This window comes from Panthera tigris, chromosome X (assembly GCF_018350195.1).
Source record: "Panthera tigris isolate Pti1 chromosome X, P.tigris_Pti1_mat1.1, whole genome shotgun sequence".
Lineage (NCBI taxonomy): Eukaryota > Metazoa > Chordata > Mammalia > Carnivora > Felidae > Panthera > Panthera tigris.
The window spans coordinates 83,870,788-83,888,376 of NC_056677.1; the positions used below are offsets into that span (position 1 = coordinate 83,870,788).

Sequence of the window (17,589 nt, forward strand, 5' to 3'; positions counted from 1 at the left end):
CAATTATGTTTCTTAGAGCTGGGTAGAGGATGGATGCTTATTTGCTAAGGAGTTGGTGGGGGGAGGGGAAAGGTAGACAGGGCCAAGAGCAGCTAAGAGTGAGAGGTGGAGTTGGGGCAGAGTTGGAAGTACTCTGGGAATAACATCTACGTTTCTGACCCTGAGCCCCTGGCCATGGTTACAGCTTCTATGGCTTCTGACACTTGGACTGCAACATCCCACACCAAATAGACCCAAGCATCACTTGGAGGTTCCTAGGACCTCTTTTTGTTTCTACCCCCAAACCACATTCCAGATGCTCTGCATCAGAGTGAAATTCCTCACAGACAAGGCTTAGAGAAAAACTGAAAAACAGAAAATGAAACAATTGGTAGTGAAAGGCAGAAAAAGAAGATGGAGTTCTTAGAGAAGGGAGTATCCCTAAGGAGGTGGGGACAAGGGGAGGAGAAGGGGAGGAGGAGAGGAGGAGGAAAGCGGGGCCTGTCTCTTTAAGGGGGTTGGCTGTCAATCAGAAAGCCCTTTTCATTGCAGGAGAAGAGGACAAAGATACTCAGAAAAAAGTAAAGGACCGAAGAAGGAGACTGGAGAGACCAGGATCCTTCCAGCTGAACAAAGTCAGCCGCAAAGCAGACTAGCCAGCCGGCTACAATTTGGAGTCAGAGTTCCAAAGACATGGGTGAGTTTCAAAAACTTTAGCATGGAAGATTCAAGCAGGCACAGAAATTTGCAAGACAATTTCCAACTTTAATGTTCGGGGTTTCCAATGGTTTCAATAAGCTGTGTTTTGGCACTTGTTTTTAATTCCTTAGCACTCAATTAGGTTAACTCCTTTTCTGCTGTACTGAGAATGATGCTTTATTGCCCAAGAACTCCAGCAGCACGTGGAGAGTACCACAGGTCCTTGGAGAGAGTGCCCAGAGGGTTGGATATGGTCATGTGTCCTCCTACCCCCTCACTTCCCTCTACCTTCTCTTTTCCCCGGTTCCTAGGCCCTGGTAATGACTGGGTCAGCTGACATCCCTGGTTCTTCTGGTGACAACTGAGTGTTGGCTAGCCTTCAGATGTATAAAATGACTGCTTGCTTGATATGAAATTTGGACCCCGTTTGACATCAGAAGGAAATTGGGGAGTTGAGCAAGATGGAACTCAGGCTTGGCTATGGCTGAAAAGGCCAATCTCGGGTTCAGGAAATGAAAATAAAGGCCTCAATGGATATGGGTAGGGTATGTGTGTGTGTGTGTGTGTGCACGTGTACATATATGGGTGATCATATCTAACTAATATCATAGACTTAGCCTTTCTGAGGGCATGATTCAGACTCTAAATCCCTCCTATGCTCCTATGACAAGAAGGCTGCTGGGACCTTAGGGATCTTGCTGACTTGGTTTAGTACTAAGGGCTTCTCCAGGTTCCATGAACAAAGAGAGAAGCTATCTGGTCTTTCATAGTGTCTACTTAGAGCAAGGTGTATAGAGCATGAGGGTCTTTGTCCACACAGGATGTCACAGAGATGTGTAGACATTGCTCACTCACATTTGGCAAAAGAAGAGTAGCAGCTTGAATACATCCCAAGTGAAATGAGAATCAATTATTGTATGTATTCACCATCAAATATAGTACCCAGAAGACTACAGGAACATCCACGGAAAACAGTTTTCAATTATATTAAGCTGGTGTCAGCCTTTAGGTTGTTTCATCCTGAGAGAGCTTTTTGAAGCATGTATTCAACATGGATAATTAAGAGGGCAGGGCTAGAATCAACCAGGTTTGAATTCCATATCTGCCACTTATGAACTTCATGACCTTGGGTTGGTCACTGTGAATTATCACTTCATATTCTGGAAAATGGGGATAACAATAACTGCTTTGTCTACTTGCAGGGTTGTGAAAATCAAGTACTAATGTTGTGGATGTCCTTTGAAAATGGGAAAGCTCTATAACAATTGTAAATAATGATAATACCATTTATTATAAAATAATGCATGTATAAGCTGACTCTTAACTCTTTCCAAAGTGGTTTGGACTTTTTTTGTGTACACTTTGTGCACTTGGGTAAGAATCATTTGACCAACTCAGTGTAGCCAGATGAGAGGTGAATGTTGGAGAAACTCAATTCCTACCCTTGGTAATGTCAGGAACACTACATAATGTCATGGCAGCTGATTGGGTAGGTTGTGAATTAAAAAATGGAAAGGGAGTAAAGAATGATGCTAAATATTACTTCCTCAGAGGATGAAAACCCTGAGGAAAAGGCAGGAACAAATGAGGTGACCACAGGGACAGTTTCCTATATCATGGAGGTTGGATGATTTCCTCCAGGGGAAATTGCCACAGATAAGGGCAAAGTTGAGGTTGTGTATTGGATCCCAGATCCTGGGGGTGGGCAATTCTTGGGCCAGGTGCAAATAACAGAGTAGCCATTGAGTTTCCAATTATTCAATAACAAAATATCTCAAGTACTTTATAAATAATAGACCGTCTCTGTTTAATCACCTCCAGAAACAGGGAGCTAACTACGTCGACCAGATAGAATCCTATAGGATGAGAAACAAAGAAGAACACTGAATTCAGTATTCTCTATACAGAAGGCTTATGGGGGAAATGACAGTTCATTAAACCTTTTCCCAACTTGGGAGGGGAATGTTCCAAATGAGTCTTTGGGATAACAATGGAAACAGAAAAGAGCTAAAGAGCAGTAGCTGATTGTTCCCTGCTCAGTAACACAATGCCATTTCTGAACAGCAAAACATTGGCTCCTGCAAGCCTGTTGTCTGAGAACAGTGGCTGTTACCCTGGTAACCAGACTGTGATGCTTCCTTCCAAAGGTGGCTCTTTGCCGAGCAGTAAGTATAGTTTTGGCTGGTGCAGACTAAGTGAGGGTTGCTCAGACAAGAAGTGTGGAAGCAGAGGAGGGGTCCAATTTTACAGAATTCCTGAATACAAACTGAATCCCACCAGGATGGCAAGAATGCCACAAAACTGCCAAGAGCTAAAAAGAAACCAGATCCAAAACCGCACACTCACTTAATCTTCCTAGAGACACTGACCAAAATGATGATGGACAGCCTTCCCCACCCCATTTCTCACCTTAGCCTTGCAGAGCCAGAGGAGATCTTGGAGAGTTAGGCAGACTGAAAGGCCTGCTCTGCTTGGGGGAGCCTTTGCCCTGGTTCTGCACTATGAAAGCCAGAAGTTTACTCAACAGCCTGACAACTAGAACTAATCTTTCAAAGCTATGTGAGTAGTAATAAGGCCTAAGAACCCCCTGGGAGATGGGTGGGAGGGGACATATAGTGTCTAAACCCATCAAGGCACTGGCACCCAGCCAGTGGCATCTTTTTCCCTGTTGCCTTTTTGTGTATTATCTTGAAACCCTGAAAACCATCCTCAGGGTATAGTTCTTGGTCTTGAAAGAAAGCAACTGTAGACATGCCATCCTTGCCTACAGAACTTCAGATCCAGAGAAGATGAAGTCAGGGCAGCGATATGGTCAGGAATAGTCACATCAGTCTGGAATGCAAACAGAGCAGGTTTCCCTTTCTTTCCCACTGTTAGGGCCTATCCAGTGTCAAACTTACCTCAAAAGTTCAACAAGTACCGATTGATTAATTCCTCCTTGGCTATTTGAAAATGGTCCTAAGGGTGATATCTCAGATCTGCACTTGCCTCTGAGCTCTCTGCTAGGCAGGGATCTGGAAAAGAGTCAGTGATATCCCAAGTAAGAGAACAACGTTCCCCAGATCAGCTTTACACTGCAACCAAGGAGAGAGGAAAAAAATGGTGAGAGAATGACATAAGGAATAAGGTATAGAAAATGTTATCTCTTAGCTTATTGCCGGGTACTTTTTCACTTCTGCATAAGTGGGCAAAATGAAGAAAATGTATCAAGGACAGAGTTTAACAATCAAGGTTCTATTCCAACCTCCATATGTTTGGGCATAAATCGTCACATATGTGTGTGTGTGTGTGTGTGTGTGTGTGTGTGTGTGTGTGTTTGTGTTTGGGGAGGAGTAGGGGGTATAGGAAACAAGTTGGCTCAAATGCTGTTGTTATGGTAAAAATAATATAATTTCTGTTCAAAGAAGAGGCTGAAATTCTTTTTTATTTAACTTTATCCGTATAACTCGACTATCCAGCAGGATTGACTTCCATGCTCCAGTGGCTGCAGGGCCCCTTTCAGCACTTGAATGTGGTATAGGTGCTGAGTTCATGTAGGGAAGACGAGATTATAGGCAGGGCTTTGTCTGACCAGGATAAGGCCAGAAGAAAAGTCTTTGTCTCTGGAACCTCCTGATGATTGTTGTTTTACTCCTAGAACCCACCCACTGATCCTCATCCATCCCCAGTACCAGTCACGGCTGCTCTAGCATCTTGGCCCCATCAACCATTATAGGCCCCAGTCAAGGAGGCCTCTGTTCATGGAGTGAGGTCAGGGGTGGGTTCTGGGAGGAGGGTAAGAGTGTAGTGCAGATTAGAGACTTAGGGAGATGGGGCCAGTTTTTTGCTCAATGAGCCTGCCTGTTGTTTAGCTCTATTGTACAGGGTTCTTCTATCTTTCCCTTTGTCAGCTGGATTCAAGGGACAGGCTGAGAATTGTGCAAGGCACAATTGGTCTCTTTCTACCATCTCTTTCGATGAAAGCCCCTACTCTCTTCCCTTTGATGAGTTCCCAGATTCACACTGAATTTCCATCGTGGAGCTTGTCCTTGAGGCATTCCCAGGGCATAGGAAAGGAGAGAGGGCTTGGGAGCTCTTGGCTCCTGCTTAAAGAGACAGCATCAGGATCAACACAATCCCTTGGATGGACATGGATCTGGATAAGAGTAACAATGGTCCTGATGATCTTTGTTAGATTCCTCTGAAAAGCGTTGGTGAGAAGGGTTTGAAGTTCAATCACAGATTGATTGGACTCATTTTGGAAGTTTGCAGATAAATCTAGCCAACACTGAGTATTTACCTTTTGCTTACATTTTACCCAGAGCACTTGATCGTATACATTTTAACACTAGGTTATAGGTAGCTTTGGTCTTTGATTCACAGACACAAGTTTGTTCTCCCCAAGATTGAAATGTCATTGAAGAAAGGGACAAGGCTTTATAATTCCCATTTGTTTTTCACAATGCCTAGCTTACTGCATATATGCTTAATAATTGTACTGAATCCACATCAAAAGAAATGAAAGGAAAACACTGGGAAAGGTATTTATTTTTCTCTATAACTTATCACCAAAGTCAGGCAGTTTAATCCAATTGAGTTGCACTGGGTAATGTTATTACTATACAGTTCTTTTATGCCAATTATACCATGTGAAAGTCTGTCTTTAGCCTGGAAACATGAGCATGTCTCTTGAGAGAGCCAGAGAACTTCTCCAGAATCCATTATAGCCTTCCTAAATTAAACCAATACCCTTTCAACCATGAAAGGTACTGAAATGTAGAGCTTGTGGCTTCACACATTCCCAAGGATATTTCTTGGGCTGTAAAAAATCAAAGTGAACCCAGTGGACCTTTCTCAGAACGTTATGATTGTCAACTACTTTGATGAAGACACATTTTTTTTTTTGCATGTTCTGAGTTTTTCCCCTTCGGAATCCAAAAGTTGATTTTTTGCTTGGATGGATTGAATGAGATTCTTCCCTTCTGCTGAACTTAAATGGCATCAGAACCAACATTTCATTTTGATTATAAAGAAATTGACATGTAATGTGTATGCTGATATACTTTAACTATGTAGAGCTCCAGAGTGATAGATTTATCTGGGGCCATTTATTTCCAACTCCGCATTAAAGATTCATTAAAACCTATGTCCCTCTTGACCCTTGCTTTGAATGTCAGAGGAACAGAAAAGGGGTGCTAAGTTATTTGAGGTCTAAGAGAATAGAGGAAAAATATATGTAAAAAAAAAAGTGTATCAGTTGATGATCCAGAGTTGCTTCCAAGGCTTAGTCCTTTATCATTCAGTAAAGATATTCCGTAAGGCACTCTGGTTATTTTTGGATGATTATCAAGGGATTTGATTCACTAAAGAGGATTTTTCCTTATCTTTACAATGCCGGTGGGGATATTAACTAAAACTTAGAGTGGATTCCCTGTTTGGCTAGCAAGAGTTCAAATTCCTTCATCCCTAATCACACCTGGACTGTTTAGCTCTTCCCAGGGTGAAAAAGCTGGGTGAGTGAGTGACACAGGACAGTCACTTGCTAGGGTGGATGGCTGTCCTTACTCTGGGCTAAATAAACAGTTCCGCCATTCTTCCCTGGGTCTGACCCCCTTCCCCACCCCCAGGCCTGCAGGTCCCTGCAGAATACCAATGAGGTTCCTGAGATCTCAGGGAAAAACAAGGCTTCTTTGTCCAAGGGAGCTATGGAGGGTTCTGTCCAAGCCCTGACCCTGTGCTGGGGAGAGAGGGAACAGTGGGGTCACGGACCTTCCCCTCCCCCCATCCTCAGGCTTCAGAGACCTTCTTTACTAGAAGAGTCTAAGAGTTTGGGGGTGGGAAAGAGTTGGATAGACAGAGTAGGAAAGCACTGTTTATTTCCAAGCTCCTTTTATTGACTTACAGGATGCATCTAGTATCTTAACCTGTTGAGAAAGAGGAAGATCAATTTTTCTAATGTTTCCTGAGAACAATGATCAATTTCACCTGCTGTGTCTTTCTTTCTGGTATATACATGTGTGCATGTGCACATTTGCATGCATGCATGCATGCGTGCACATGCACGTACACAAACACACACACACACACACACACACACACACACACACACCATGGGCCAGCTCTGATGAAACACTCTTCCCAAACATTATTGCAAAGTTCATACTAAGTAAACTCTGCCTCCATTTACAGCAGCACAGCTACAAATTGATTGCTTTTCATAGAGGCCAAATTTTCTGAAAGTAGTTCTTCAGTTTTTAGAAAAGGATGAAAATTCAGTTCTGCCGCAAATGTTAGCTACTTACTCTGCTTGCTTCTGAAGCTCCTGAGCCTCATCTCTGGTGTCACATACCAGAATCTTTGAGGAAGAGGCTCTTTGAGGACCAAGGAAGTGTTGTCTTTTTATGGGATGATGGGTAATAGGACTCACTCATTCTGTGGCTCTGAGAACAGAGATAAATGCCTTTACCTCAACTTTCCCATCAGAGATAATTTGGTCCTTCAAAATCTGTTCACATTGCATCAGCCATGCAAACCAACAGATGTTTAAGCACATAGGGCTAAAAAGAAACTACTAGTATTAAGAGGGTTGGGCAAAGGACTCCCCTAGTCCTTGCTACAATGGTATGGACAAGTGAGCTTTGAATAAAAATTCAAAAGTAGAAATTAGCACAATCTGCTTTCTTTTTATAAGGCGTTCCAAAGTGCTTTTTCAAAAGCAGCTTCTCAGCACATCAGCTGTATATTTGTATATAATCCATATATATATGATATATGTACAAAATAATTCATATATCATATATATTGTATGATATGTGAATAGATGTATAAAACCAGATAGCATATGTATGTGTATCTATATCTATATTGATATTGATATCGATATTGATATAGGTATAGATTTGGGATATGGCCAAGTGGCCAGAAGGAGCCATCCTTTCCTCATTTAGTCAGCCATTTACTTGACATTTGTTAAGTTTTGCTCCATGTGGCACTTAGAACATGGGGCTAGTACTTGGGGCACAGCAGTTCTCTGAACCTATGACTTCTTGTGTGCCTTTCCTCTTTCTCAGCAACATTGGCATGGGGCTTGGGGTAACAGGTCTTGGGATCTCAGGGACTCTTAGCACTTTCAGACACCTGTGTTCCTAGGCTTTGGTGTGTTTTCGTCATGCCAGAAAGATGTTTTATGTTTTTCTGACTTTGTATAGAGTTTTTTTGTAGCTGTTTTGACAGAACTCCAGTGTAGGCCTGAGGGTGCAGACATTGGCCAAGCTGCATTATAGGGGGACAAATCAGTCATGCAAGGTGTTAAAAAATCATTAAGCTTGCATTTTTATTACTGTGAACAATAGTAACCCTCCCATTACTATCCCCTGCTCCCTGCCAATTTCCTTCTTCCCATTGGACTGCTCTCCACATAACATTCTAGATGATGAAGAAGCAAGCATTCCATGCAGCAAATACACACAGTATTCAGGAATATCAAGGAGCATGCAATTTCCAAAGTTTCTCCCACCTGGAATGCTCTCCAAGGCTCAAATCTTGTCTGACAATACCAATATCTCTGGCTTGCACCCATCCCTTCCTGGAACTCTTATTTACCTTCTGTAACCATTTCCTTGGCTGTCTGAAATTGTTAGTTGAAAATATTAGATCTACCTAGCTCATTATTCCTTAGTAAACAAAAGATTCTCGTATGGCACAGTCTATGTCTTTTATGTTTTCACATCCCACATAACACCTAGCACAATACTGGGCAAATAGTAAGTACTCCATTAGAATTGATAAATGACTAAAACAAACAAATCAGAATGATAAGAAAAGAGAGGATGATTGCCTAATCTCCCTAGCATGCTACTTCAATGACTAATTATTATTAAAACATTTTTTAAATGTTTATTTATTTTTGAAAGACAGAGTGCGAGTGGGGGAAGGGAAGAGAGAGAGGGAGACACAGAATTTGAAGCAGGCTTTGGGATCCAAGCTGTCGGCACAGAGCCTAACATGGGGCTTGAACTCATGAACTGTGGGATCATGACCTGGGCTGAAGTCAGATGCTTAACAGACTGAGCCACCCAGGCGCCCCTTCAATGACTAATTATCAAAGAAACACATACATTCTAGGAATTAAAAGTAAGGATTTATTTTCATGAGTAAACTGAGAGTTGCTAGAGGGGTGTTGGGTGGGGGATGGGCTAAATGGGTGATGGGCATTAAGGAGGGCACTTGTGATGATCACTGGGTTTTCTATGTAAGTGCTGAATCACAAAATTCTACTTCTGAAATCATTATTACACTATATGTTAGCTATCTTGGATTTAAATAAAATTTAAAAATTAAAAAAAAGTCCAAAAAAAGAGAATACAGCTAAGTAATGGTTTTGGGGTCAATCTCACATTCCAGAACCCTAAAGCTCAGACTCTTCTGCTTTTGGAATCTGGGGTGACTACTCCATCTGTGCATGTGAGCATGGGCCTTGACTTGTCTGACAAAGAAGTATGAGTGGCACAAGCCACACAGGGAACATACATGACTTTTCCCCTTCTTCTTCCCCAGGCTTGTTGGAGTGCTGTGCAAGATGTCTTGTAGGGGCCCCCTTTGCTTCCTTGGTGGCCACCGGGTTGTGTTTCTTTGGGGTGGCACTGTTCTGTGGTTGTGGACATGAAGCACTCACTGGCACAGAAAAGCTAATTGAGACCTATTTCTCCAAAAACTACCAGGACTATGAGTATCTCATCAATGTGTAAGTACCTGTCCTACATGAACCCTTCTCTCTTTCTGTCTCTTCCTGGAGACATACAGGACTCATCAGTACCTTAATGATTAGTAGGGGATTAGTGTGGAGCCAGACAGGATTTCTGAGTCTTCCTTCTGTTTGCAGATTTCACCTATGCCTCATCTAAGGTCCTAAATGGGGGGAAGTGCCAAATTCAGAAATGGGAGGGTTGTCTGCTGGCTAGTCCACTTCTCATTGCCCCTTCACACCCACCGCACTTGCTTTGTCCCACATGTTCTAACTTCTGCCCATAGGGTTAACATTGACTGAGTTGGAGCCTCTACAGTGATAGGTATGGAGAACTCAGGGAAGGTCCAATGACTGGACAGATTGGGGCTGCTGCTCTTGGTTTGATATACCATTTGATTCTGCTCAGGCCCCCGTACTAAGACTTTCCTGTTCCTAGAGCATATTAGGCCCCTGTTCCTTCATCCATCCTCCTCCTGGTCTAGTTCGTCTCTTCTTTCTCCTACTGAAGGAATATCTCTGAAGGGTCAGGCCAAGGAGAATAGAGTCCTAATTCTTCAGGTCACAGGGTAAGCAAGGGGTGGGTGGAGGAGCATGTGCTATTGGCCACGCTCTTTGTCTTTACTTCAATAAAGATAAGGTGGAGAGGTTGAGGAGGAACCTAGTGATTTTCCTAAAGAATCCCTAGCCTTGTTTAGGTGCCCACTCAAGTGTCCACCTCACTTTTGCAAGAAGGGCTCTAGCTGGGTCCTCAATAAGATTTCCTGATATATTTTGTCTATATGTTAATGCAGGATCCATGCCTTCCAGTATGTCATCTATGGAACTGCCTCTTTCTTCTTCCTTTATGGGGCCCTCCTGCTGGCTGAGGGCTTCTACACCACCGGTGCAGTCAGGCAGATCTTTGGCGACTACAAGACCACCATCTGCGGCAAGGGCCTGAGCGCAACGGTAACAGGGGGCCAGAAGGGGAGGGGTTCCAGAGGCCAACATCAAGCTCATTCTTTGGAGCGGGTGTGTCATTGTTTGGGAAAATGGCTAGGACATCCCGACAAGGTGATCATCCTCAGGATTTTGTGGCAATAACAAGGGGTGGGGGACAATTGGGCGTGAGTCTGTGGCCTCATCCCCACCCAAGGCTGAGCCCTCTCTAGGGGCTTGGCTTTTGAGTGAGGAAGTGATGGCTACAGCCGAACGAGAAGGTCAGGAAGAACGTGGTGCCCAGCTGGCTTAGCGTCAACTTTCAAAAGTTCCCTAGAAAATTTCATTCAAAAAAAAAAAAAAAAAAGAAAAAAGAAAAAAGAAAGAAAGAAAGAAAAAGCATAAGTTTTGTGGACACTTCATACAATCAGACAATTTCTAAGACATCTGTTGGTATTCCTTTACTCTCCTCTTAGCGGGGACCACAACAAGATTAGATATGACTGCCTAAGAGTCTAAAATGCTACTCATGGGATTGAGATACAGGTGCTTGATCTGAGAGGGAGGGTGGATCATGGAAAAAAATAATTGACTCCAAGGAGGAATTCACAATATTCTGGGATTTTACTCTGTTGGAGGTCCCAGAGGGAACTAGCATAGATCTGCATTTTTAATGCTTCATCTTTGTCTGAGGGCTATCCATGCTTCTACTGAGATACACATTGGTTTTCCATCTCTAGAGTTAAGATCCTTTGGGGGTTGAACATCTATGGATTATGGTGATGTCTTCTGTGGCCAGCAGTTGGCTTAGAAAGGTTTTTGGATCTGATATTTAAATCTCCTATTGGCTTTGCTCAATGACTAGGGATCAAAAGTCCTATGACGAGGAACATTTTCTAAGCTCAGCCTAAGGTTTGAGAAATGGCACGACTTTCTTTCAGGATCTGTTTTGATTTCTTTACACCTTATCTGCCAAAAAATCTCCCGAAGCCTCTCTAACCCAGGGATCCTCCTCACTCCAACCCCCACCCATTTCCCCCGCCCTCCAACACACTTGGGGCCAGTTCTCTAGTAGATACTGCCAATGACAGTTGGCAGAGGTGCCCTGCTTACTAATTTAATTTGGTGGAGATCTCTGGAATCTGGTTTCATATCTGGCACATGCCATTCCAGGATCTCCTAGTTTGTGTTTCAACATCTCCAGGCTGATGCTGATTTCTAACCACCCCATTTCAATTGTTTTAGTTTGTGGGCATCACCTATGCCCTGACCGTTGTGTGGCTCCTGGTGTTTGCCTGCTCTGCTGTGCCTGTGTACATTTACTTCAACACGTGGACCACCTGCCAATCTATTGCCTTCCCCAGCAAGACCTCTGCCAGTATAGGCAGTCTCTGTGCTGATGCCAGAATGTATGGTAAGTTAGGATATGGGTGCTCTGGCTTCCTACCCCCTGTGAAAGCACTATATATTTTGTCCTTTACTTAGAATAATGAGGATGGTAATTATAAGGGAAAATATTATGGATGCCTGGCTCTTAGTTTTTTAATCCTTCTCCACTGAAATTGGAGAGACTTCTTCCCTTGAAAGGGAACTTCTTTTGGAAGTGGTAGGAATTTTCTTGGCTGTTCACACTGCTCTAGCCTGGTTGACTGTTGTTCCCAACCCAGAAGCAGCACATTTCAAAGACAAAGACCAGATTACACAACTGTTCAGTACCACCTTCTTCCTCTTCTCCTCCCCCCCACCTCCTCCTCCACCTACTCCTCCTCCTCCTTTACCTTCTTCTTCTTCTTTGGCAAATATTTACAAAAAAAGGGATTGTGATTGTTAGTAGGACCCAAATTTTCAGCCAGAATGATTAAGGATAGAAGAAGGGCCCTGAAAGAAAATCTTCATGGAGCCCACAACTCCACAACTCACCCTGGTTGACTTGTGTGTCTTATTCAGGTGTTCTACCATGGAATGCTTTCCCTGGCAAGGTGTGTGGCTCCAACCTTCTGTCCATCTGCAAAACAGCTGAGGTGAGTGGGCCATTTGAGTTATTTTACAATGTAATTGGCTAGTACCATACAAATTTCTACACAAGGCCTTCAATTTTAAAAACCACAACTTCTCTTTGCTGGATTTTGAGTGTAGCTGTTAAAACATCTATTTTCCCTAGAGCTGCATAGAAAGCTTTCCATTCCAAGACTTCCTTCCTTAAAGGAGAAATTTGTAGCTTTAGGAAAAGATAGAGCTTAATGACAAAACCCCCAAATGAAAAATTTTATTCTTTTAGTTAAAAACCTTATCAAGAAAATGATTTGTGCATGGAGACACTCATAGGTTTTACAAAACACTTTCAGTTTGGAATCTTTCCATCTGTAATGAGAAGTAAAAACAAAAAGTACATTTGAAAGGGAAAACACTGTATTGGGAATGGATATCATATACAAATGAGGCAGGGGAATAAAAGTAAATCTTGAGGAAGATGGCAGTAACTTTAAAAGTTAAAAACTTTGTGACTTTAAATTTTGGAATCCTGGGTATAACTGTCGGGAACCAGTTGATTAAAATATTTTATGAGTATTCCGTGCTCTGGATGCTATGTGACTAGGTGTTGTGATGTATATTAAAGAACAGGAGACCTGGGACACCTGGGTGGCTCAGTCGGTTGAATGTCTGACTTCGGCTCAGGTCATGATCTCACAGCTCGTGAGTTCCAGCCCCGCATCAGGCTCTGTGCTGACAGCTCAGAGCCTGAAGCCTGCTTCAGATTCTGTCTCCCTCTCTCTCTACCCCTCCCCTGCTCACACTCTGTTTCTGTCTTTCTCTCTCTCTCTCAAAAATAAATAAATGTTAAAAATTAAAAAAAAAAGAACAGGAGGCCTATATGCAAAGAAGTGGCAATTTAGTTATAGATGCAGAATTAGCACAAAGATGTTAACATATTAAGAAAGCTGCATTCATGATTTACAGCAGAACATATTTTTGCAGTTGCAAGAAACTTTTCTCCCTTTTGCATTTTCTTGCAGTTCCAAATGACCTTCCACCTGTTTATTGCTGCATTTGTGGGAGCTGCAGCCACACTGGTTTCCCTGGTGAGTTGTCTGAATGATCTAAACAAATAAATGGTCCTGGGATAGCTTGGGTGCAGCCATGCTGAAAGGCAAAAAGATAGATTCCTAACCTTGAAATGCTTGAGAGAAGCTCCTGGGAAGAGACAAAAAAAGGTATAGACTATGAACTTCTACTTTGGGTTACCAAGGTGGAAAAACTTCAGAAATTAGACAGGAACAAGCAAAGTGGTGTGAGGAAAAAGAAGGTAAGAGATTAATAGTCAGAAATGATAATATTTAGCATTTACAGAGCATGTAATATTGCCAAGTACTTTGCAATCATAAATTGCAGTTAATTCTCAACACACCCTGGTCAGATGAGTGACAAGAACATTGATACATTACTAAACATGATTTTCCAAAGCCTGGAATTCTATATGCTGTAAATATGAATCCACCTTGGGCACTCTCCAAAGGATTTAGGTACTCTCCTAAAAATACTGGGAGGACCTTCTAACATTATAAACTGTTATTACTATAATGTGATTTTATGCCCCAGGTCCTGCTGATGGTGTTACAGTGCAGTGTCAATGGAGTGCATTCATTGTTCAGATTAAAAACCTAGGGCACTGAAGGGTGAGGAATTCATCTGTAGTCATTAAATAAGTAGTGACTGTTCAAGGATGAGCTTGCAACCCCCCTGGCTTCTACTGCTGAAGCTTTTATACAAACTTGAGTTGTTCCTCATTCTGTAATAGATTAAACAGGGAGGATTGTACTGCATGTTGTGGCTGTGTGTCTGCAGCAAGCAGCCTGTGACTCCAGATCACTCAGACATGTGGATAGCATGATGGCAGAGCCCATGCATTGTTCACTTTATTGAGGAAAATCCAGTGCCAGGCCTAACATAGGTCAACAAATCCTTGTTGAGTTGATTCTCTGGGCCTGAGCCATTAGAAGGAGATGTCTCAGAGAGAACTTCTAGTCAAGTATGTAGGACAAAAGCCTGAGACACGCTGCTTTTCACAGATAAGGGGTTTTTCCTTTATTTAACTGTTTTTATTTCTATCCTTCTTCATACCCAAAAAGCTTTAGAGGAGGGAGAGCTTTCTTTTCTACTCTCACTTGCATTTTCTCTTCTGTTCCTACAGCTCACCTTCATGATTGCTGCCACTTACAACTTTGCCGTCCTTAAACTCATGGGCCGAGGCACCAAGTTCTGATCTCCTGTAGAAATTTCCCTTTCTCTAATAGCAAGGCTCTAACCACACAGCCTACGATGCTTCATCTCCCATGTTAACTCTTTGCCTTTGCCACTGATTGGCCCTCTTACTTGATGAGTGTAACAAGAAAGGAGAGTCTTGTGGTGATTAATGTCTCTCTATGGACTCTCCCCTCTTATGTACCTCTTTTAGTCATTTTGCTTCACAGCTGGCTCCTGCTAGAAATGGGACATTCTTCAGATGGTGACTCCCCAACTGCAAATCACAAAGAAATGGAGGCTCTAATTCAATTTTCAAGCATCTCCTGAGGACCAGGAAGTGTTTTCTTCTCAGGCACTTCCGCCGATGGAAACAAAGTGGAAAGAAAGATACTCAGGTAGAGAGAAGGGATGTACCTGGTCCCTTTGACACCTATCAGGGCCAAATATATTCTCCTTGGTGTACAAAACAAAGAACCTACTTCTGTCTCCCTCTTACCACTGAAGATAGAAGAAAAAAAATGCAGACAAAACAATAGGAGCATTTGCCCAAATCTACCTATTGCATCTGGGAGAAAAGGGTCAAAGCAAGGATCTTTCACCCATAGAAAGAGAGCACTGACCCTGATGGCGATGGACTATTTAAGCCCTAACTCAGCCAACCTTACTTATAGCATAAGGGAGTGTAGTGTCTGTGTAGCCCAAGGGGGCACTTGGCCTTACACCTTATTAGAGAAGAGAGGCAAGGTGTTGTCAGCATCTTCTCACTCCCTTCTCCTTGATAACAGCTACCATGACAACCCTGTGGTTTCCAAGGAGCTGAGAACAGAGAGAACCTAGCTCATATGAAATAAAAAGGCTGACCGAAGGAGCAGCAGTTGTTAGTGGCTAACGGTGTAAACTGAGCTAGCCCTCTGGTAGACACAGGATAGCTAACTCTTCAGATAGCGTGTCTTTTTTCTGTTGATTAGTTCTATACTCTGGCCTCTGTCATATCTTCACAATGGTGCTCTTTTCATGGGGTATTATCCATTCAGTCATAGAGGATAATTAGAAGATCTTGATTTGTTTCAGAATGATGCATATTTCACATTTTCCAATTTGTTTATCGCTTTTTTGGGGTTGTACCAGAAAGGTCTAGGAAATGATTCTTTGATTATGATTCTTTAATAGATGAACATTGAACATTAAACATTGCAAATAATATTTAAAATTGGCTAGTCCCATGTATCTACTAGATTTTCTCCAAATTATTCTGCTCTTGGTCGAAACAGATTTGGTGAATTTGAACCTCAATTTGAATAACTTATTTGATTGTTCTTTTTATGCTAGTGGGGGATGATTTGATTTAGCAGTGTTATCTTGGTGTGTAAAGAGTCAGGTTTAACATACAGGTTATTCTCCTAGTATAGATTATATAACCAAATGCCTTAGCCATCAGGCTCCATGGAAATGGAAATATGGAAAGAGTTTGAAACTTGAATATCTCCCAGGTTTCAGGCTTCTCTTTCTGTGTTTGTTAACTTTGGGTTAAAAAAGAAAAGGCTGAGTGGTCTTTATCCAAAGAAAGATTTTATGGATATTACTGTAGATGGCTCTTTTGTTTTAAAGAGCTACTTTGTTTTCCCTCCTCCAAAGTGGTTTCAGCAACGTTTAAGGAGATGTAAGATATTTACAAAAATATACTTAATATTTGTCTTCAGACCAGTATACAAGATAAGCTTCAAGGCTGCATAGAAGGAGGAGATGGAAAAGATTCTGTGAGAAACCAATCAAGATCAAGGAAAGTGAAGTAATCCATATCTTGTGTTTTGTTTTGATTTAATAACATAACAAATAACCAACCCCTCCCTGAAAATCTCCCACGCATACATACACATGTATACACACATGAAGAGAGTTAACTGAAAGTGTTTCCTTCATTTATGATATAGAATTTCAATTTAACACACATAAAGGATAAACTTTTAGGAACTTATCTTACAAAATGTATTTTATAAAATTAAAGAAAAATAAAATTAAGAATGTTCTCAATCAAACATCGTGTCCTTTGAATGAATTATTTTGTTTAACTCCACAATAGAAACTCGAATAATTAGACCTTTATTGTGCTGTGTTCAAGAAGCTCATTTATTTTTCAGGTCACCCATGTTATTCTGACAACAATTTTCTGAAATATAGAATAGATAAAACACTACTATTTTTATAGCTTGAGACAGAGTCTAAGTAAACCCAGTAGGCACATATCTGAGCTTAGACTAGAACTCAGGTGGGCTTTTTTGTTTTTTTGTTTTTGTTTGTTTGTTTGTTTGTTTTTGTAGAATTCAGGTCTTAATGTGTGAGAACTTCTACTCAAATATATAGAGCAAAAGCCTATATGCTTGGACATACCTGTTTTAAGGTTGTTGTTTTTCTTCTAGAAGTGGGGCTTCAGAGTGTTTTGTTCATTCAGGTTGAAATATGGTTACTTCTTTAATATGATAATGGTGCCCCAGCCCTGGTGTGTTGAGGATTAAGTTATTCTTACTTTCTCTTTCAATTGTTTGGATGTTCAGTGTTCATACATGAATAGTGCTTAGTTTTATCTGAAAAGTACTGGATAAAAGGTTTAAGGTAGAGGAAGAGCAGATATGGTAAGGACAATGTAAATTTAAACAGTCTGTGGCAGGGCACTATTAAAGTAAATTAGTGACACTTACTACCTTGAATGGCCAGTCCACTCACTAGCCCAAATAGCATTTAATCCTTTTTACAACCCTAGGCTACAATATGGCACTCTTGGACAGCACTCTAATGACCAGCCTAAAGAAAGTGGCCTTAAAATTAGCTGTAGATTCATTGTTCCATAGTTGCATCTGGCAATGAGCATGACTGTAGAGAAAGGCAACTTTACCTGGTGGCAACAAGTCAGTCATCAGTTAAGGAGCTCCAATTGAATAGTAGTTTCAATTTAATCTCCTGATTTCTGCTTCACCACAATTAATATTTGACAAGCAAGTCTGGTTGGATGACTTTAAGACAAAAAGCAT

The 17,589-nt window shown here is 41.7% G+C and overlaps 1 protein-coding gene across 2 annotated transcripts; it reads left to right on the forward strand.

The window, feature by feature from the left end:
* Window positions 1-525: 525 nt before the first annotated feature.
* Window positions 526-16,599, forward strand: PLP1 (proteolipid protein 1). 2 transcript variants are annotated; one of them, XM_007086422.3, is made up of 7 exons: window positions 526-676; window positions 9,214-9,400; window positions 10,195-10,351; window positions 11,567-11,735; window positions 12,269-12,342; window positions 13,336-13,401; window positions 14,511-16,599. In XM_007086422.3, exons 1-7 carry the CDS (start codon window positions 673-675, stop codon window positions 14,580-14,582), a joined length of 729 nt encoding a protein of 242 aa, XP_007086484.1. In that variant the 5' UTR covers window positions 526-672; the 3' UTR covers window positions 14,583-16,599. The 2 variants fall into 2 exon arrangements, with proteins under 2 accessions (XP_007086484.1, XP_042831067.1); XM_042975133.1 differs by lacking the exon at window positions 526-676 and adding an exon at window positions 999-1,218.
* The last annotated feature ends 990 nt before the right edge of the window (window positions 16,600-17,589 follow it).